At 40.8% G+C, this 18062-nt stretch overlaps 1 protein-coding gene across 6 annotated transcripts in view; it reads left to right on the top strand.

Annotated features, from left to right (window-relative positions):
• The window catches only part of LOC117300624 (dyslexia-associated protein KIAA0319-like protein), a 52079-nt gene extending 35596 nt beyond the window's left edge, over positions 1–16483 (top strand). For 2 of the 6 annotated variants that reach the window (XM_033784300.1, XM_033784296.1), the window contains 6 exons: positions 1149–1271; positions 4492–4582; positions 5647–5744; positions 7321–7353; positions 11096–11137; positions 15595–16483. In XM_033784300.1, coding sequence (XP_033640191.1) covers positions 1149–1271; positions 4492–4582; positions 5647–5744; positions 7321–7353; positions 11096–11137; positions 15595–15782 — 575 coding nt within the window. In that variant the 3' untranslated portion in view covers positions 15783–16483. The remainder of the gene's footprint in view (positions 1–1148; positions 1272–4491; positions 4583–5646; positions 5745–7320; positions 7354–11095; positions 11138–15594) is intronic. The other 4 variants (XM_033784302.1, XM_033784298.1, XM_033784299.1 and 1 more) reach the window with 4 other exon arrangements.
• The last annotated feature ends 1579 nt before the right edge of the window (positions 16484–18062 follow it).

The following is an 18062-nucleotide window of genomic DNA, read 5'->3' as shown; positions in this document are numbered from 1 at the left end:
AGTAAGTAAGCCGGAATCCAAAGAAAACATGCCGGGTATGACCTGGTCTTTAGCCTGAAAGCAGTGGCCAGCCCCTCCCACCATGAGGAACAGTGCTACATGTAGCTTTAACCCATTAGCACTGCAGCACAACTTCACTAAGTCATTAACACCCGTTTCAGACAGCACGCCTCTAAGAGCGACTCTAGGTCCACCAAAATAATGTTGGGTTTCAGGCAAGCGAAATTCAACTTACACTTACATTTGCTCGACTCATGACAACATCGACATCTGAAACCAAGAGTGCGTTTTGGCGACCCCAACCAAAAACTGTTTCGGTTGTTGGTCGTTGGTTCTGCTGTTCAGACTGAACGATAACTGAGTTGTGAGCTCGGTTACCATTTTGGTTATGACGTCAGAAACAGTTTTTGGTTGGAGTCGCCAAAACGCACTCCAAGGCCCTCCAGAGTCGTTCAGAACAACTGCAACAGTCGAGTGTTCAACTTGTAGTGCTTCCAGTCACTCCTTACTGTTTCAGACGTTGAACTTTTCATGTACTTAATTCAGAGTTTGGTTCGGCTCTTCATTGCTCAATGCCAGTAATTGCCAATAGTGTCCAGTGCCTTTAAATTAAATTCTTTTGAATACTAATAATAATAATAATAGTAATAATAATAATAATACTATAGAAGTCTTATATAGCGCACGTATCTACCAAACAAGGTACTCAAGGCGCTGAGTATATTTAAACTTTCAGGATGATAGGTTATTGCAGTGATGAATTCTGAGACCCAATTATTTAGGACCTTATAAGGGTTTACAAGGTGCCATGGTGCATACAGCGCCACAGCCAGGAACACCGGGGCAAACCCCCTTCTCTTTTCGATAAGTGCACTGGGTTCTTTTACATGCGTCACACAACACATTGGACCAACGGCTTTACGTCCCATCCGAAGGACAAAGCAATGGTACAGTGTCTTGCTTAAGGACCCAAGTGTCACGGCTGGGGATTCAAACCCACACTCTGCTGATCAGAAACACCAGAAGTTGAATTCGGTGCTCTTAACCGCTCGGCCACGACACTTCCATTAAAGAATAATATGTTAAAACACAGAGATTAATTGACAGTGTCTCTCTAACTCTTTACGTACTCCCTCTCCTCTGTCTAGTCTGCCAGAGGAACTGTTCCAACCATGGTATCTGTAACCCTTACACTAAGCTGTGCGTCTGTGAAAGTTTCTGGATGGAGAATTACCTCAGGACATGGCTTGGAGATGGACAGAGTAATTGTGGTAAGTAATCCAATCAATGTGTAGATGAAACAATCATTGTGACGCTATGATGTTAGTTTGTGAATTACAATGCTTCAGAGTTAACCGATACAAAAATCATTACTCCTACAATGTACAACTATACAATAAATTTTACATACTGTATAGACCGTATTGAATATGACGTCACCGTTCAAATATTTGCCCTACAAGAGGGCGTCTGCAAGCGTTTGCGTGTGTGTGTGTGTGTGCGTGCTTGTGCCGTAGAAATCAAACCGGGAATGCCTGCGTGTTTCTTTGATGTACGCGCTTAGACACGCATACGTATTGACCTACAAGATGGTGCCTTTCATAGCATGAAAGGGGTTATTCAATTCGCTCTATAGCAAAAAAGAGTCAACTTACTTTGGCATAAACCCATTTTGGCATGTCATGGCCAAGTGGTTTAGTTCACCGAACCCAAACTCTGGCGTTGTCAGCAGCAGAGTGGGGGCCCAACTACAGAGCTGCTTAAGCAGAGAATCATGCTTAATACCTTTCTGCTAAGCAAAAAAAGACAGGATACCAGTCACAAATTGTACATGTGACATGGTACTTTGGTTGATAACTTTATTCTGGTAAGCACAATGTTGTTGTGCTTAGCTACTTTTTGTGATTAAGCAGCTCGATGAAGTTGGGCCCTGGTCATGACACTTGTGCTTTTGAGCAAGGCACTTGACCATAATTGCTTTACACAAAGTTTGGAAGGTAGTGCATTCTGCCTGGTGGATACCTATGCCTACATTCTTACAGACTGTGAAGGAGGTAACCCTGTTTCCACCCCAGGAGTAGGTGGCTCCTAGTGGATGATACCTATGCCTACATTCTTATAGACTGTGAAGGGGGTAACCCTGTTTCCACCCCAGGAGTAGGTGGCTCCTAGTGGATGATACCTATGCCTACATTCTTACAGACTGTGAAGGAGGTAACCCTGTTTCCACCCCAGGAGTAGGTGGCTCCTAGTGGATGATACCTATGCCTACATTCTTACAGACTGTGAAGGGGGTAACCCTGTTTCAGCCCCAGGAGTAGGTGGCTCCTAGTGGATGATACCTATGCCTACATTCTTACAGACTGTGAAGGGGGTAACCCTGTTTCCACCCCAGGAGTAGGTGGCTCCTGGTGGATGATACCTATGCCTACATTCTTATAGACTGTGAAGGGGGTAACCCTGTTTCCACCCCAGGAGTAGGTGGCTCCTAGTGGATGATACCTATGCCTACATTCTTACAGACTGTGAAGGGGGTAACCCTGTTTCAGCCCCAGGAGTAGGTGGCTCCTAGTGGATGATACCTATGCCTACATTCTTACAGACTGTGAATTGGGTAACCCTGTTTCCACCCCAGGAGTAGGTGGCTCCTGGTGGATGATACCTATGCCTACATTCTTATAGACTGTGAAGGGGGTAACCCTGTTTCCACCCCAGGAGTAGGTGGCTCCTAGTGGATGATACCTATGCCTACATTCTTACAGACTGTGAAGGGGGTAACCCTGTTTCCACCCCAGGAGTAGGTGGCTCCTGGTGGATGATACCTATGCCTACATTCTTGCAGACTGTGAAGGGGGTAACCCTGTTTCCACCCCAGGAGTAGGTGGCTCCTAGTGGATGATACCTATGCCTACATTCTTACAGACTGTGAAGGGGGTAACCCTGTTTCCACCCCAGGAGTAGGTGGCTCCTAGTGGATGATACCTATGCCTACATTCTTACAGACTGTGAAGGAGGTAACCCTGTTTCCACCCACGGAGTAGGTGGCTCCTAGTGGATGATACCTATGCCTACATTCTTACAGACTGTGAAGGAGGTAACCCTGTTTCCACCCCAGGAGTAGGTGGCTCCTAGTGGATGATACCTATGCCTACATTCTTACAGACTGTGAAGGGGGTAACCCTGTTTCAGCCCCAGGAGTAGGTGGCTCCTAGTGGATGATACCTATGCCTACATTCTTACAGACTGTGAAGGGGGTAACCCTGTTTCCACCCCAGGAGTAGGTGGCTCCTGGTGGATGATACCTATGCCTACATTCTTATAGACTGTGAAGGGGGTAACCCTGTTTCCACCCCAGGAGTAGGTGGCTCCTAGTGGATGATACCTATGCCTACATTCTTACAGACTGTGAAGGGGGTAACCCTGTTTCAGCCCCAGGAGTAGGTGGCTCCTGGTGGATGATACCTATGCCTACATTCTTACAGACTGTGAATTGGGTAACCCTGTTTCCACCCCAGGAGTAGGTGGCTCCTGGTGGATGATACCTATGCCTACTTTCTTATAGACTGTGAAGGGGGTAACCCTGTTTCCACCCCAGGAGTAGGTGGCTCCTAGTGGATGATACCTATGCCTACATTCTTACAGACTGTGAAGGGGGTAACCCTGTTTCCACCCCAGGAGTAGGTGGCTCCTGGTGGATGATACCTATGCCTACATTCTTGCAGACTGTGAAGGGGGTAACCCTGTTTCCACCCCAGGAGTAGGTGGCTCCTAGTGGATGATACCTATGCCTACATTCTTACAGACTGTGAAGGGGGTAACCCTGTTTCCACCCCAGGAGTAGGTGGCTCCTAGTGGATGATACCTATGCCTACATTCTTACAGACTGTGAAGGAGGTAACCCTGTTTCCACCCACGGAGTAGGTGGCTCCTAGTGGATGATACCTATGCCTACATTCTTACAGACTGTGAAGGAGGTAACCCTGTTTCCACCCCAGGAGTAGGTGACAACGTGCCCCTGGTGGCAGTTGTTTTGGGTTAACAGTCCACATCGTTTAAGTGTAGCTCACACCTTGATAATAATAATAATATTAATAATGATATTAAGTTTTTATATAGCGCTTTTTCACTCCCAAAGGGTGTCCCAACGCGCTTCACTGGGCCTTAAATCATTCCTTAAACCATCTCAGCTCCCTGGGGAGTATACAGCCTTGTGCTACAAATGCGCTACTCGGCTAAATCAATCACAAGAATCATCTCTGCCCTCACAGAAGCAATTATAGTAAAGTGTCTTGCGCAAGTGTTGTGTCCAGGATTTGAACCCACACTCTGCTGAACAGAATCAGCTGAGCTTGAATTCGGTGCTCTTATCCGCTCGGCCACGACACCCCGACACACTCGGCCACGACAACCTTGATGTGGCCCTCCGGCCTTGTGATGTTAAATTCGATCTCTCAGAATTGATTTTTTTAATTCCTTTTTGCTGACTTTCAGATTGGAGCATTTTGTATGTGATTATAGCAGCGTGTTTCCTAGCTATTGGAGTAGCTGGTCTGTGCTGGCTCTGTATATGCTGTATAAAAAGGTAAGTCACCGCTAACAGAATTTTAAAAAAAGTTCTTGAAAACATACATACTTTGAAAACTTGCAACAAAGCAGAGTCACAGAATTGTGTATAATTCAACATTTTTTTTTGCTTTTTAACAAAAGGGCATTTGTGAATGGTAATATAAGAGTAATGACCCTTTCTTAAAGCCATTATACACCTTCGGTTCAGGAAAAAAAAACAAAGTTCACAGATTTTCAAATAATTAACAGGGTTTACAGAAGGTAATGGTGAAAGACTTCTCTTAAAATATTGTTCCATGAAATGCTTTACTTTTTGAGAAAACATTAAAACAATATTAATTCTCGTTAGCAAGAATGACGGATTTGTTTTAAACACATGTCATGACACGGCGAAACGCGCGAAAACAAGAGTGGGTTTTCCCGTTATTTTCTCCCGACTCCGATGACCGATTGAGCCTAAATTTTCACAGGTTTGTTATTTTATATATAAGTTGTGATATACGAAGTGTGGGACTTGGACAATAATGTTTACCAAAAGTGTATAATGGCTTTAAAGGCAGTGGACACTATTGGTAATTGTCAAAGACCAGTCTTCACAGTTAGTGTATTTCAACATATGCATAAAATAACAAACCTGTGAAAATTTGAGCTCAATCGGTCGTTGAAACTGCGAGATAATGATGAAAGAAGAAACACCCTTGTCACACGAAGTTGTGTGCTTTCAAATGGTTGATTTTGAGACCTCAAATTCTAAATCCGAGGTCTCAAAATCAAATTCGTGGAAAATTACTTCTTTCTCGAAAACTACATTACTTTAGAGGGAGCCGTTTCTCACAATATTTTATACCATCAACCTCTCTCTATTACTCGTTACCAAATAGGGTTTTATGCTAACAATTATTTTGAGTAATTACCAATAGTGTCCACTGCCTTTAAAGGGCCGTTTAAAACCCTGCAGGGTCGGGGCCAAGCGACAAAGGCCCTTGCCTTCTCGAGCCATTATCTATCCGCCAAGACCCTCGCCGCCACTCTTTTATTCCCTTTATTTATGATGTGATTTACTTTATATTATTTGCTCAGGAGAAGGAAGAAGGTGAAGAGGAGGCGGAGATATAATCTCTTATCTCAAGATCTGGATGGGCAAGAGTCTATGGAAATGTTACCAAAGAAAGCAAATGGTGAGTTTTGGTTTTGGTTTTTACCCATACACCAATGTGTGTAAGCACTGTATACTCAGTACTTTCCCCTTACACCGATGTGTGTTAGCACTGTATACTCGGAACTTACCCGAGTTCTGTGAACAAAATCACAGGCATATTACTCGGGTGGGATTCGAACCCACGACCCTTGCAATTCTAGAGCAGTGTCTTACCAACTAGACTACCGAGGTTGCCTGGTAGCTAGAGGCAGTTCGAATGTCATGTTTACTTTCTATGTTGGTCAGTTTCTTCGTGTTGTAGTTTATTTTCCAATAATTGTTGGAGACTGGTTATTTTAATCGTGTCCATATTTTGTTTTCCCTTTATAATAGTATAGAAGTAACTTTATTTGTATAGCGCTGTTTACAAATTTGATACAAAGCGCTTAAGAAATGCAAAAGCAACCATAGAAAATGAGAAAACAAACAAAAAGCTTTTATGAGACTATTTTCTGGAAAGTCATCAAAATATACATTTGTACAAATACTTGGCTCATACTGATTAGTTCATAGAATCCTATCTCGTGAAATCTTTGGGGAAAATCCAAACCATCAACTTGGTTTTGTTTCAAACCTGGTGGGTATTGTTATCTTATCTTGGGAAGCAAGATTAGCTGAATGGAAAGAGGGCAATTGCTGTCAGTAACAATATGGCAGCGTGGGCATATAACTAGTTTAGTTGACTATTAAGTGTTCATTAACATAAACCCAAATTTAAAGAGGTTTGTGGTAACACCATGTGAATATCTTTTTTGAGTAGTGCGTTTTCTAAGAAGAACATGGCCCATTTCATGACTCTGCTTACCAATAGCAAAGAATGGGCGCTTATGGGAGCAGGGAATTCTGCTGCTAACATCAAGCGTATTTCACGGGTAAGCGGGAACGTGCGTACTCCATGTTACTAGGAATTCTACGCTTACAAGGCAAGCGCAGAAATTTGGCGCTTGCCTTGCAAGCGGAGAATAGTGATTGTAAGCGCAGATTTCAGCGGTTAGCAGAGCCTTGAAATTGGGCCCTGGGGGTTCTGGATAAGGTTAGGGTTAGGAGTCGATAACCACTGGTTCTTTTCAGAACCAAAACTACTCAAAAGAGATATTCACATGCTGCAAACCTCTCCTAGTTATACTTCCACCATGCAAAGTTTCAAAGCCTACTCAATAAGCTTGGGCGATATCACGATATTATCGAATATCGCGATATTAATTTGGAAACGATTTTGATATCGGATGGATTTGGTTTTAATCGAAATATCGATATATCGCGATATATCTTGATGTATTTGCTAGCTGAGACATCTTGCACTCCATAGGTTTGGAGTAAAACCAGAAGAATAGGTCATTAGAACACCTCTGATATGCCATGACGGTCTCTTCTACAACTTTCACTTGGAGTTTGAAGACTGATGATGTCAAATTTAATTAATCGCGATTACATCGAATATTGCGATATATTGTCGGCGATATATCGTGAATAAAATAAATGGATATCGCCCAAGCTTACTACTCAATAAACCCAAATAATAAAATTTGTGTTACTTTTCATTCACACATTGTCAGAGCATCTATCTGAGATGACAAGGAACAACAATGGTGAGGGATTCAATCTCCTACCCATGGCTTCTTGTGGTCGTGTGTGCCTTTTGGTCAAACATATCTAGGCCTGGGCGACAAGTGAAATTTACTACTCGACAAGTTGCACCTCAAATAGTTGCGACTCTAACACAAGTTGTAACTAATTTATAATTCTCAGTATGCATGTTTTACCGCAGGTGCAATAGTAAAATTCATTCTGAATGAATTATCTGAATGTCTGATAGTGTTTTGTATGTAAATATGTTGTGGTGATTAGTCTTGAGCGACACAATTGGTTCACCAAGCAGGTAGTCGCGACTATTTTTGTAGTAGTCATGGCGGCGCAATTAACCGAGTAGTTGACTCGACTAAGCAATCATTAGTCTTGACTACGACAGTAGTCGCACTAGTCGCCCAGGCTTAAAAGTTGCCAGACCTCAATCCTTACTGTACATATACGACTTATTGGTGCTGTGATACTGCATAAGATGTTAAGGCCCTGTGTAATATTTATGGACGCAGTGTTTGACAGTGAAGCATGTACACAAAGTGAGGGTATATCATTGTCCTTACTGATACATGTATGTGTGCGGGCTTTTGGGAGGGCCATTGTGGGGTCTTTTTCTTTGTTCAACTTGGACCCCACAGAGGAATTCTTTAGTAGAGGGAATATTGGAACAATCGCAGGACCCACAAACCAGATTCATAAGATTGTGTGCTGGTGTTTGATGATGATACCAGGGGTGCGTTCCACTCGCGCAAACGTTGCCAACAGTTGCGCACGTTCGTCAACAATTTCAAGTGGAACGAGTTGTTCGCCGCCACCGTTGGCGAACGTTGGCAACTTTAGGCGAACATACTTCTGAGGTGTTGGCAAGTGGTTTATAAAATGGCGGACAAGCATACGGTATTATTTCTTTGTCACAAACATAATTACATTGTATTTTCGGTGGATGATAAGGCAGATTTGGAATAACAAAGTTAATTAGTTGATGTAATGATGTCAAAAAGAGGACTATTGCAGCAAAAACAAAGTTTAAAAAAAACCTACGTATGGTGCGCGCCATCTTGATTTCAGGGCGCCGCCATATTGACATCGCGTATACGCACCAATCGTTCAAACGATAAAAAAACGTTTGCGCGAACAGTTGCGAGTCGTTTGCGCAAGTGGAACGCACCCCTGGTATGATACGGAGATGACAAAGGTCAATTGCCTCCATGCCCCCTAGGCCCAATTTCATAGAGCTGCTAAGCACAAAAATTTGCGTAGCATGAAATTTCTTCCTTTATAAAAACAGGATTGCCAACCAAGTTTTTGTTTGTTGCATATTGCTTGTTACTGGCATTCAGCTGTTGTTTGCTTGAACCCCAGGTTTTAAACGAGTCAGTTGTGACACAAGTATAGCCATGTACATAGATGCAGTGACTTTGGCTGTTGTTGTTATTGGCTTCAGCAGCAATGTTAATAGATGGGCAAATGTAGTCAACTAGCTACAGCCATAGCTGAAGACTGCATTACATACTATATGCATGGCCCCTGTGATGTATGATATTGTTGTAGCCAGTTTGGTATATTTTTCATCCAGTTTTATTATATGTATAGTTCAAATATAATAGTGTAAGGCACGACTTGCTGTCTAACCAACTAACTGATAATAACTCATGCTCTGTATTTTGTTTTAACCAAATTATTTTTTAACAAAATGTACCAAGTCTGTCTCATGTTCACGCATTAGGCTTGAAAGTCAGGCATCCACGAGCGCACGTGTGATAACGTATTTATCTTCAAGCAAAACTTGGCGCGTGACATAGAACACACAATACGCATGGTAGTGATATTAGCCGTTGCAATATAGGTTTTTACCACCACTCCATTCTTCCAATCTGATTGGAGGATTAGCGCGTACTTGAAGATAATTGCTCTTTGGCATGTACCTTCAAAATTTGTAAATTACACTTGCAATTTCATTTCAAAGGTTTTCAACCAAATGTAAAACTGATCCATCTCGCAATTGTCTGCAGGGAAACATTTTTCCACCACTTAAGAAATCCTGGGCAGAAAGAACCCTCGGGATGTCTTTTTATGTTGATAGTCTTCAATTATGAAATGAATGTGTTTTTGTCATGTTGATACGTACAATAGATTGTGTATTAGATTTAAATGAGAGTCTGGTTGTTAAATGATTGGTATGATAATACGCCTCTCTTAATATTTATGCATGAGTGCATCACAATTATAACCTAAAACGAGGTCATAGGCACAGCCACTGCAAGTGGTGGCGGACGTGCGTCTATAGCCTCGTTTTGGGTAAGAATTATGCATCTATAGCCTCGTTTTGGGTAAGAATTATGACGTCATGCATGAATATTAAGAGAGGCATATGAGAGAGTCGCTACCATTTTGCATGCTGGATCTATAACATTCCCTTATATCATGATTTATAATAGACCTTTATCATGTCCTTTGTGATGTGTGTGCAATAGCCATCCTGTATAACCTGAATCATCCTGTTTAATCCTGGAATATGTGGGAACCAATGGTTTGACAAATTGTTAGTACATTACATGTAAATGCGCAAGCCTTGAAAGGTTTAGAAAGAAAAGTGCCATACCGTTTTGCTCTCCATTTTATTTATTTGGCCCTCTTTGAATCCACGGCTGCAGATGAATTCGGCTTCAGGCTTCGTTCTCTCGTCTGAAGCCCTGAGCACGCTCGGAAAGCACGTACAATAATAATTGTCAAACGACCGTGGGGCCAGGCTAGCCTAAGCTGAATCTTGAGCAGTGGTTTCAAACAGGGTCTATGATGGTAGATATAGAATATGGCTGCACAATGATAAAGGTTTCTTAACAGCTCTTTGATAAAGACATACTAAATTACTAACGGTATCTTGGTTCCTATTTCCCTCTTCTTGTGCTTTGAATCTTATGTCTTCCATTTCTGCCCATTATCCCTCTTTGTCTACCAAACCGTGTCACCCCATAACACCATTCCACTCTGGGTCACCATTTTGTCCAATCATCAATCATTAATCCCTTCTTCATCTATGTGTAAATGAATCTATATTACCCTAAAACAAAAACATCTATAACATTGGATGTTTACTGCTGTGTTCCCTTATTCAACATCCTCCATGATGCATCCACTTTCCTCTGGACCCTGCTACCTTTCCTGTCTCTTCCATCCTGTCAATTTAATACCGCTCCTATCTTCTCAACACTCCATGACTTTGTCATTTGCCCTCCATCCCTACCCTTAACCATCTTATTAATGATCTTCTCTATATTACCCTAAAACAAAAACATCTGTTAACATTCATTTGATGTTTACTGCTGTGTTGTTCCCTTATCCATAATCCTCCATGATGTATCCCCTTCCCTTCTGGACTCTGCTACCTTTCCACCCTCTTCCACCCTTTTGTCATTTTAATCTTCTCCAAACTCCATGACTGTGTCATTTGCCCTTCATTCTTACCCTTACCCATCTCATTCATTCTCTTCTCTATATTACCCTAAAACAAAAACATCTATGAACAACCATTGGCTGTTCCCTTATCCTCCATGCTGTATCCACTTTCCTCTGGACCCTGCTACGTTTCCTCTCTCTTCCATCTTCTTGTCAATTTAATACCTCTCTCATATTCTCCAAACTCCATGACTTTGTAACTTTCTTTCCATCCATGCCCTTAACCATCTCATTCTCTTCTCTACATCTTTGTCATCTTCCTCCTTGGTGTCTGCTCTGCTCAACCTATTCCAGGTAGTGTCCTTGATAAACTGACTGACAAAGGCTCTTTCCAAGGTGATGGTTTTTTCTTTGTATTCTTTAGTTCATTTATTTTGTTTGATTTAATTTGATTTTGCTTTACCATTTTGTTGTTGAGGGTTTCCCTTCCTTAGACTCTGTTGCTAATCATAGTCCTCACAAATGCATTCTGTATTCTGCTCATGAATCTTCAACTTCAAAATGAACCCACGGCAGCCACAGCAATTGCTGTGGTGCCCCGTGCTTTTGTTGTGATGCCCTCGGCAGTATGGCAGTTTTCTACAGTAAATGGTGTTTTACCACATGACACAAAAGAAAAACCAAATCTGTACAAGGAATTGTGATATTTTGAAGGAGCCATCCTCAGTCTAAAGCCTGGGGCCGATTTCACAAAGATTGATCGTAACTTCAAATCAGTCATAGTTGCTAAGTAAAGTGTGATGTCACAATACAAATCTCTATATGGTGATACTGAAAATTTGTCTTACGATGAATTTATTGCTTTGTGAAATCGGCCCCTGGTTCATACTTCCTGAGAATGCCAATGCGATATGATTGTTAACGTCTCAGCCCTGTTTTCCCTGCAAGTGTTTCGCAGGAGTTGAGCACAGCTCAAATCTTCCAAAATATTAATTGCAAATTGGCAACATCAAAATTTGTATCGCAAGAAAGTATGAAAAAGGCTTCACACAGTCCAAATCTCCAAGTGAACTCAACATCCAGACCAGTGGAGTCTAATAATGGTGAAATGTCTAAGCAGTGTTAAGCAGAAATGTTAAGCAGTATGTTAAGCAGAAAGGAGTGAAACCTTTCACAGGGTTGGAATCCCATTCATGACACTCTTGTCCTTGAGCAAGACATGTTAAGCGTTACAGGTTTGGCTGTGTGCTTAGGAGTCGAGCAGAAAGGAGTGAAACCTTTCACAGGGTTGGAATCCCATTCATGACACTCTTGTCCTTGAGCAAGACATGTTAAGCGTTACAGGTTTGGCTGTGTGCTTAGGAGTAGAGCAGAAAGGAGTGAAACCTTTCACAGGGTTGGAATCCCATTCATGACACTCTTGTCCTTGAGCAAGACATGTTAAGCGTTACAGGTTTGGCTGTGTGCTTAGGAGTCGAGCAGAAAGGAGTGAAACCTTTCACAGGGTTGGAATCCCATTCATGACACTCTTGTCTTTGAGCAAGACATGTTAAGCGTTACAGGTTTGGCTGTGTGCTTAGGAGTCAAGCAGAAAGGAGTGAAACCTTTCACAGGGTTGGAATCCCATTCATGACACTCTTGTCCTTGAGCAAGACATGTTAAGCGTTACAGGTTTGGCTGTGTGCTTAGGAGTCGAGCAGAAAGGAGTGAAACCTTTCACAGGGTTGGAATCCCATTCATGACACTCTTGTCCTTGAGCAAGACATGTTAAGCGTTACAGGTTTGGCTGTGTGCTTAGGAGTCGAGCAGAAAGGAGTGAAACCTTTCACAGGGTTGGAATCCCATTCATGACACTCTTGTCTTTGAGCAAGACATGTTAAGCGTTACAGGTTTGGCTGTGTGCTTAGGAGTCGAGCAGAAAGGAGTGAAACCTTTCACAGGGTTGGAATCCCATTCATGACACTCTTGTTCTTGAGCAAGACATGTTAAGCGTTACAGGTTTGGCTGTGTGCTTAGGAGTCAAGCAGAAAGGAGTGAAACCTTTCACAGGGTTGGAATCCCATTCATGACACTCTTGTTCTTGAGCAAGACATGTTAAGCGTTACAGGTTTGGCTGTGTGCTTAGGAGTCAAGCAGAAAGGAGTGAAACCTTTCACAGGGTTGGAATCCCATTCATGACACTCTTGTCTTTGAGCAAGACATGTTAAGCGTTACAGGTTTGGCTGTGTGCTTAGGAGTCGAGCAGAAAGGAGTGAAACCTTTCACAGGGTTGGAATCCCATTCATGACACTCTTGTCTTTGAGCAAGACATGTTAAGCGTTACAGGTTTGGCTGTGTGCTTAGGAGTCGAGCAGAAAGGAGTGAAACCTTTCACAGGGTTGGAATCCCATTCATGACACTCTTGTCCTTGAGCAAGACATGTTAAGCGTTACAGGTTTGGCTGTGTGCTTAGGAGTCGAGCAGAAAGGAGTGAAACCTTTCACAGGGTTGGAATCCCATTCATGACACTCTTGTCTTTGAGCAAGACATGTTAAGCGTTACAGGTTTGGCTGTGTGCTTAGGAGTCGAGCAGAAAGGAGTGAAACCTTGTGTCTTTTACACAGTACATATTTTGCATTGTTGTGTTTTGTATTTTGCTTTTGTTTGCATGCTAACACACCATCCTTTACGCTTCTCCATATTTGTTATTATCTGCAACTAATACAGTGCAGTTACATCATTATTTGTTGATTTCATTTTGATAAGTTAACTAAAATAACGCATCAAGGCACCAAATCATAACATTTACTTCAAAGTATTGAGTACCTCAGACTCAAGTTCTGGGCCCAATTTCATGGCTCTGCTTATCTCCGAATTCTGCGCTTACGATCACGATTCTCCGCTTACTTGCAAGCGCCGAATTTCTGCGCTAGCCTTGTAAGCGTAGAATGCCTAGTAAAGTGGAGTACGCACGCGCAGAAGCCAAAATTCGCCGCTAGCCTGTGAAATACACTTGCCGTAAGCACAGAATTCCCTGCTTCCGTAAGAGCCGATTCTGTGCTTACGATAAGCAGAGCCATGAAATTGGGCACAGGTTACTGAGTCATTAGAGTGTGGGTTCGAGTCCCGTTCATGACACTTGTGTCTTGACCTTTTCCACACCCATGTTTGTTTGCCCTCCCTCCCCTCTCCTCACTCTCAACCTTTCCTTGTTTCTTCCCTGTACCATCTCACTTTGTTCCCTGTCACCCCACTATATCCTGAAAACCCTTCCCTTTTGTGTTTTAGTTTTGTATTAGCCATTTAATTTAATTTGAATAATATATATATATATATATATATATATAGACATACAATCTTATTGTCTCGTTTAAATATTTGTGTAGTTTATTTTTATATTTTTTTACATTTTTTATATGTGCAAACCGAGGTAATCAAGGGGAAATTGGCAGCACAAGTAAAATGATCTGTTTCTTTAAAGCCATTATACACCTTCGGTACAGAAAAAAAATAAAAAGTTCACAGATTTACAAATAATTTACAGGGTTTTTGGTGAAAGACTTCTCTTGAAATATTGTTCCATGAAATGCTTTACTTTTTGAGAAAACATTAAAACAATATCAATTCTCGATAGCGAGAATTACGGATTTATTTGAAACACATGTCATGACACGACGAAACGTGCAGAAACAAGAGTGGGTTTTCCCGTTATTTTCTCCCGACTCCGATGACCGATTAAGCCTTAATTTTTTACAGGTTTGTTATTTTATATATAAGTTGTGATACACGAAGTGTGGGACTTGGGCTAGTGTTTACCGAAAGTGTATAATGGCTTTAACCCAGTTTAAAAAAAATTAAGACTCATCTTTTCAATTAAGTATTTGAGTAAATGTTTTATTTTTTACCCTGCTGTGTTTTGTTAGATATTATGTTTTGTATTTCTCTATCACATGTACTGTTTTCTGAATTTCTTTTTAGCTTGGCTAATGTTTCCATGTTGATTATTGTACATGAGTTTGTTATTTTTTGTATTTAGCACCATGAGCAATTTTGTGGATTTTATGCACTTAAAGGGTGTATGTACTTTTTGTAGGCAACAAAACACAATGTCCACAGATTTACACTAAACTTACACAGTTTGAAGATTATGAGAGTAGAAAGCTTCCCTGAAAATATCACTTGCTGTAGTTTTGAGAAATGAGTAAAACAAGTTACGAAAATAATATTTTTCTAGGTGAGACTAAAAATTATTTCAGCATGTGAAACATATTTATGTGACTTGTTTTATTAAATGCTCAAAAACTACAGCACCCCAGCAAGTAATATTTTAAGCGAAGCTTTCTGCCACCATCTTCCAACTGTGTGAGCTTAAAGGCAGTGGACACTATTGGTAGTTATTTAAAATAATTATCAGCAAAAAACCTCACTTCGTAATGAGTAATGGGGAGAGGTTGATAGTATAAACATTGTGAGAAACGGCTCCCCCTGAAGTGACGTAGTTTTCCAGAAAGAAGTAATTTTCCACGAATTTGATTTCGAGACCTCAAGTTTAGAATTTGAGGTCTCAAAATCAAGCATCTGAAAGCACACAACTTTGTGTGACAAAGGTGTTTTTTTCTTTCATACATGTAGTTATCTCGGAACTCTGTCGACCATTCGAGCTCAAATTTTCACAGGTTTGTTATTTTATGCATATGTTGAGATACACCAAGTGAGGAGACTGGTCTTTGACATTTACCAATAGTGTCCATTGTCTTTAATGTAAATCTGTGGACAATGTGTTTTGTGTTACAAAAAGTACCCAAAACTTTTAAGTTTTCATTATTAATAAGTTGTCATTATTATTATTTATTATTGTTGATAATTGGTTACAGGTAAGCAGAGTAGCAGTATCATGATATCGGAATCAGATGATGACAGTGACGAAGAAACTACATTGTTCGACTCCAAGAAGCGTCAGGGGAAAAATGGCAAAGCCAACGGATCTGTGCAGACGGTCCAGCCTCGCAAGAAGAGACCCTTCCCTCTAATCAGCTCCAACAACAGAACTGAGAAATTGTAAAAGAAATTAAAAGCTGAAACAAAAAGTCTGTGGAATGCTGGTGTTCAATGTTGTTGGGCAGCAGAATGTATTTTTCGTCTTGTCTCAAATATGATTTTGAAGATTTAAGCAAACAAATAAATTTATTTTGACTAATCCTCATTTTACTGGAATTCATTATATTTCAATGTTTGCAAAGAAAGAAACAACTCTTCTAGTACAGCTCTCTGAAAGGTGGATTATATTCTTGGAAGTGAATTAATTTGTTACCGACTTGTAACCTTTCAAGAAAAACTTCACAAAAAGAATTAACTCTTCGAGTTATGATTATAAAATCAAATTTATGTTTAGCATTCTAATAGCTTGAAGCAGTATAACTATGAGTGCAAGTTTCCTGGTGCCGATTTCACAAAGCAATACAATGCATGGCAAGACAAAATGTCAGTATAACCAGAGCCTTGTCCAAGGCTCTTTATGCAAGCACCTTGCTTTGAGTAGCGTTGGATGACGAACTGCAAACAGCTTTGTTTGTACGAGGTTGAAAAACCTTTTAAAAAACATGCTTCGACCCCACGGTATCAAGTACTGTATATCAAATAAAGAGTACCCTGAGTGAATTTGGGGCTCAGTGGCCGGTGCTTGTGAAAAAAGCCTTGGACAAAGTTAGTTTTACCAATGGTGATTTGTATTGTGACATCACACTAAGCAACTACAATAGACCCTTCCCATGAAATATGTAAATTTCACATAGCGCTTGCGCACTAACGTTTTGGTTGGCAAAATGAGGGAACATCGCGCTGTTTTGCACACGGCTAATGGGTGCGTGACGCAGACGCGATTGTGCGTCTGCTTAGTGCACAACTCTATGGTGTTTGCCAACCAACAGGGTCTTTACGCATGCGTGAATGTAATTAGCATATTTCATGGGAAGGGTCCATTGATTTGCAGTTAAGATCAATCTTAGCTCTTGGTGAAATCGGCCCCTGGTAAATTGAGAAAAACATATGCAATACTGGAACTAAGAAGCAGTGGACTTGAGCTGGTCATTATATGTGTGCTTGATATCCTTGTATACTTCAGCCGAAGAAAATGTATTTAGTTTTGCAGTGAATATCTGGAGTTACTGTACTTTTCTTGTATCATCTTGGTAAATTATCAGCAGATCAAAACTCTAAGATTTTGAGGAACGTCTGTCCTCGAAATTTGTTGTCAAGCTGTGTTCCCACTTTTTGTTGTTAAAGTACTGCAACTTTTCTGTAGAATGACAAAATTAAATCCAATGCGCACGCATGGTAAACTGACCTCCCTGTCAACTTACCGCGACCGTGAAGACCTCCGCGCAGCCATAGTAACGCTAAAAGTACAATGGGTACAGCTCCGCGCTGTAAACCTACCGTGACCATGCTGTGAAATGCTATGCAAACGCCGCAGGATTATAAGTCCTGGTTGGAATGCACGGTAGAAAGCCAGTCATGGTAACTTTTCACATGGCAGCGGAAGAAAAGGTCCAATGGGAACACGACTTTAGGCTGCCTTTCATTTTTACATCTCATGAGTAGTTTTATTTGGTTTGAAACATTTACCAAGCCATTAAGCCTAGCTAGCATCAAATATAATGTGGTTTGTTCAATGGTTGTGCAGAGAATAGCACTTAGACAAACATTTCACCACTAACAAGATCACGGAATCATCAACTCGCCAATTGGCACTTATAGTAGTGTATATTCATAAAACATGGACACACGTTTTTCGCGCATATGTTTGTGAAATTTTGTTTATTTGTCTGAGATCCAGGTACTAAGCTTCTATTTTTAGCATTAGTGAACAGTGCTATTTATAGATGCAGTAATACACAACGCAGCCAAAATGTAATTTGTATAATTATACAGTCCCTAACTTGATACAGTTTTAATGTAATGCTTCACCAAACGGTCAACGTCTGCACCGTTTCAAATAGCATTTGAAATGAATTGTTTATTTTTTTCTAATAATCATGGCCTCCAATGTATTTTAAATTCCAATTAACTTAATTATACACATCTTTACAGAATATTAACAATTTATTGCAGCAGTTCTCTTTTATATATATATTGATTGTTGTAAATACTATTTACAAATTTATTTGATTGAGTTCAAAGAAAATTTCAAATGTTTTGAGACACTAATATTTATTTTTCATATGGTGAGTAGAGCAGTGGAGGTGTAAGTATTTGTTAAATAATAACTCCAAATGATTTCTTGGTGTTGGTTAAAGGTTTAATGTCAGTGTGTCAGTGTAACATAGCTACTGGTTGCTGTTTG

The sequence above is a fragment of the Asterias rubens genome, chromosome 16, assembly GCF_902459465.1.
Source record: "Asterias rubens chromosome 16, eAstRub1.3, whole genome shotgun sequence".
Taxonomy (NCBI): domain Eukaryota; kingdom Metazoa; phylum Echinodermata; class Asteroidea; order Forcipulatida; family Asteriidae; genus Asterias; species Asterias rubens.
Note: the sequence above shows the minus strand (reverse complement) of the source record. Positions and strands in the feature narration are given on the sequence as shown.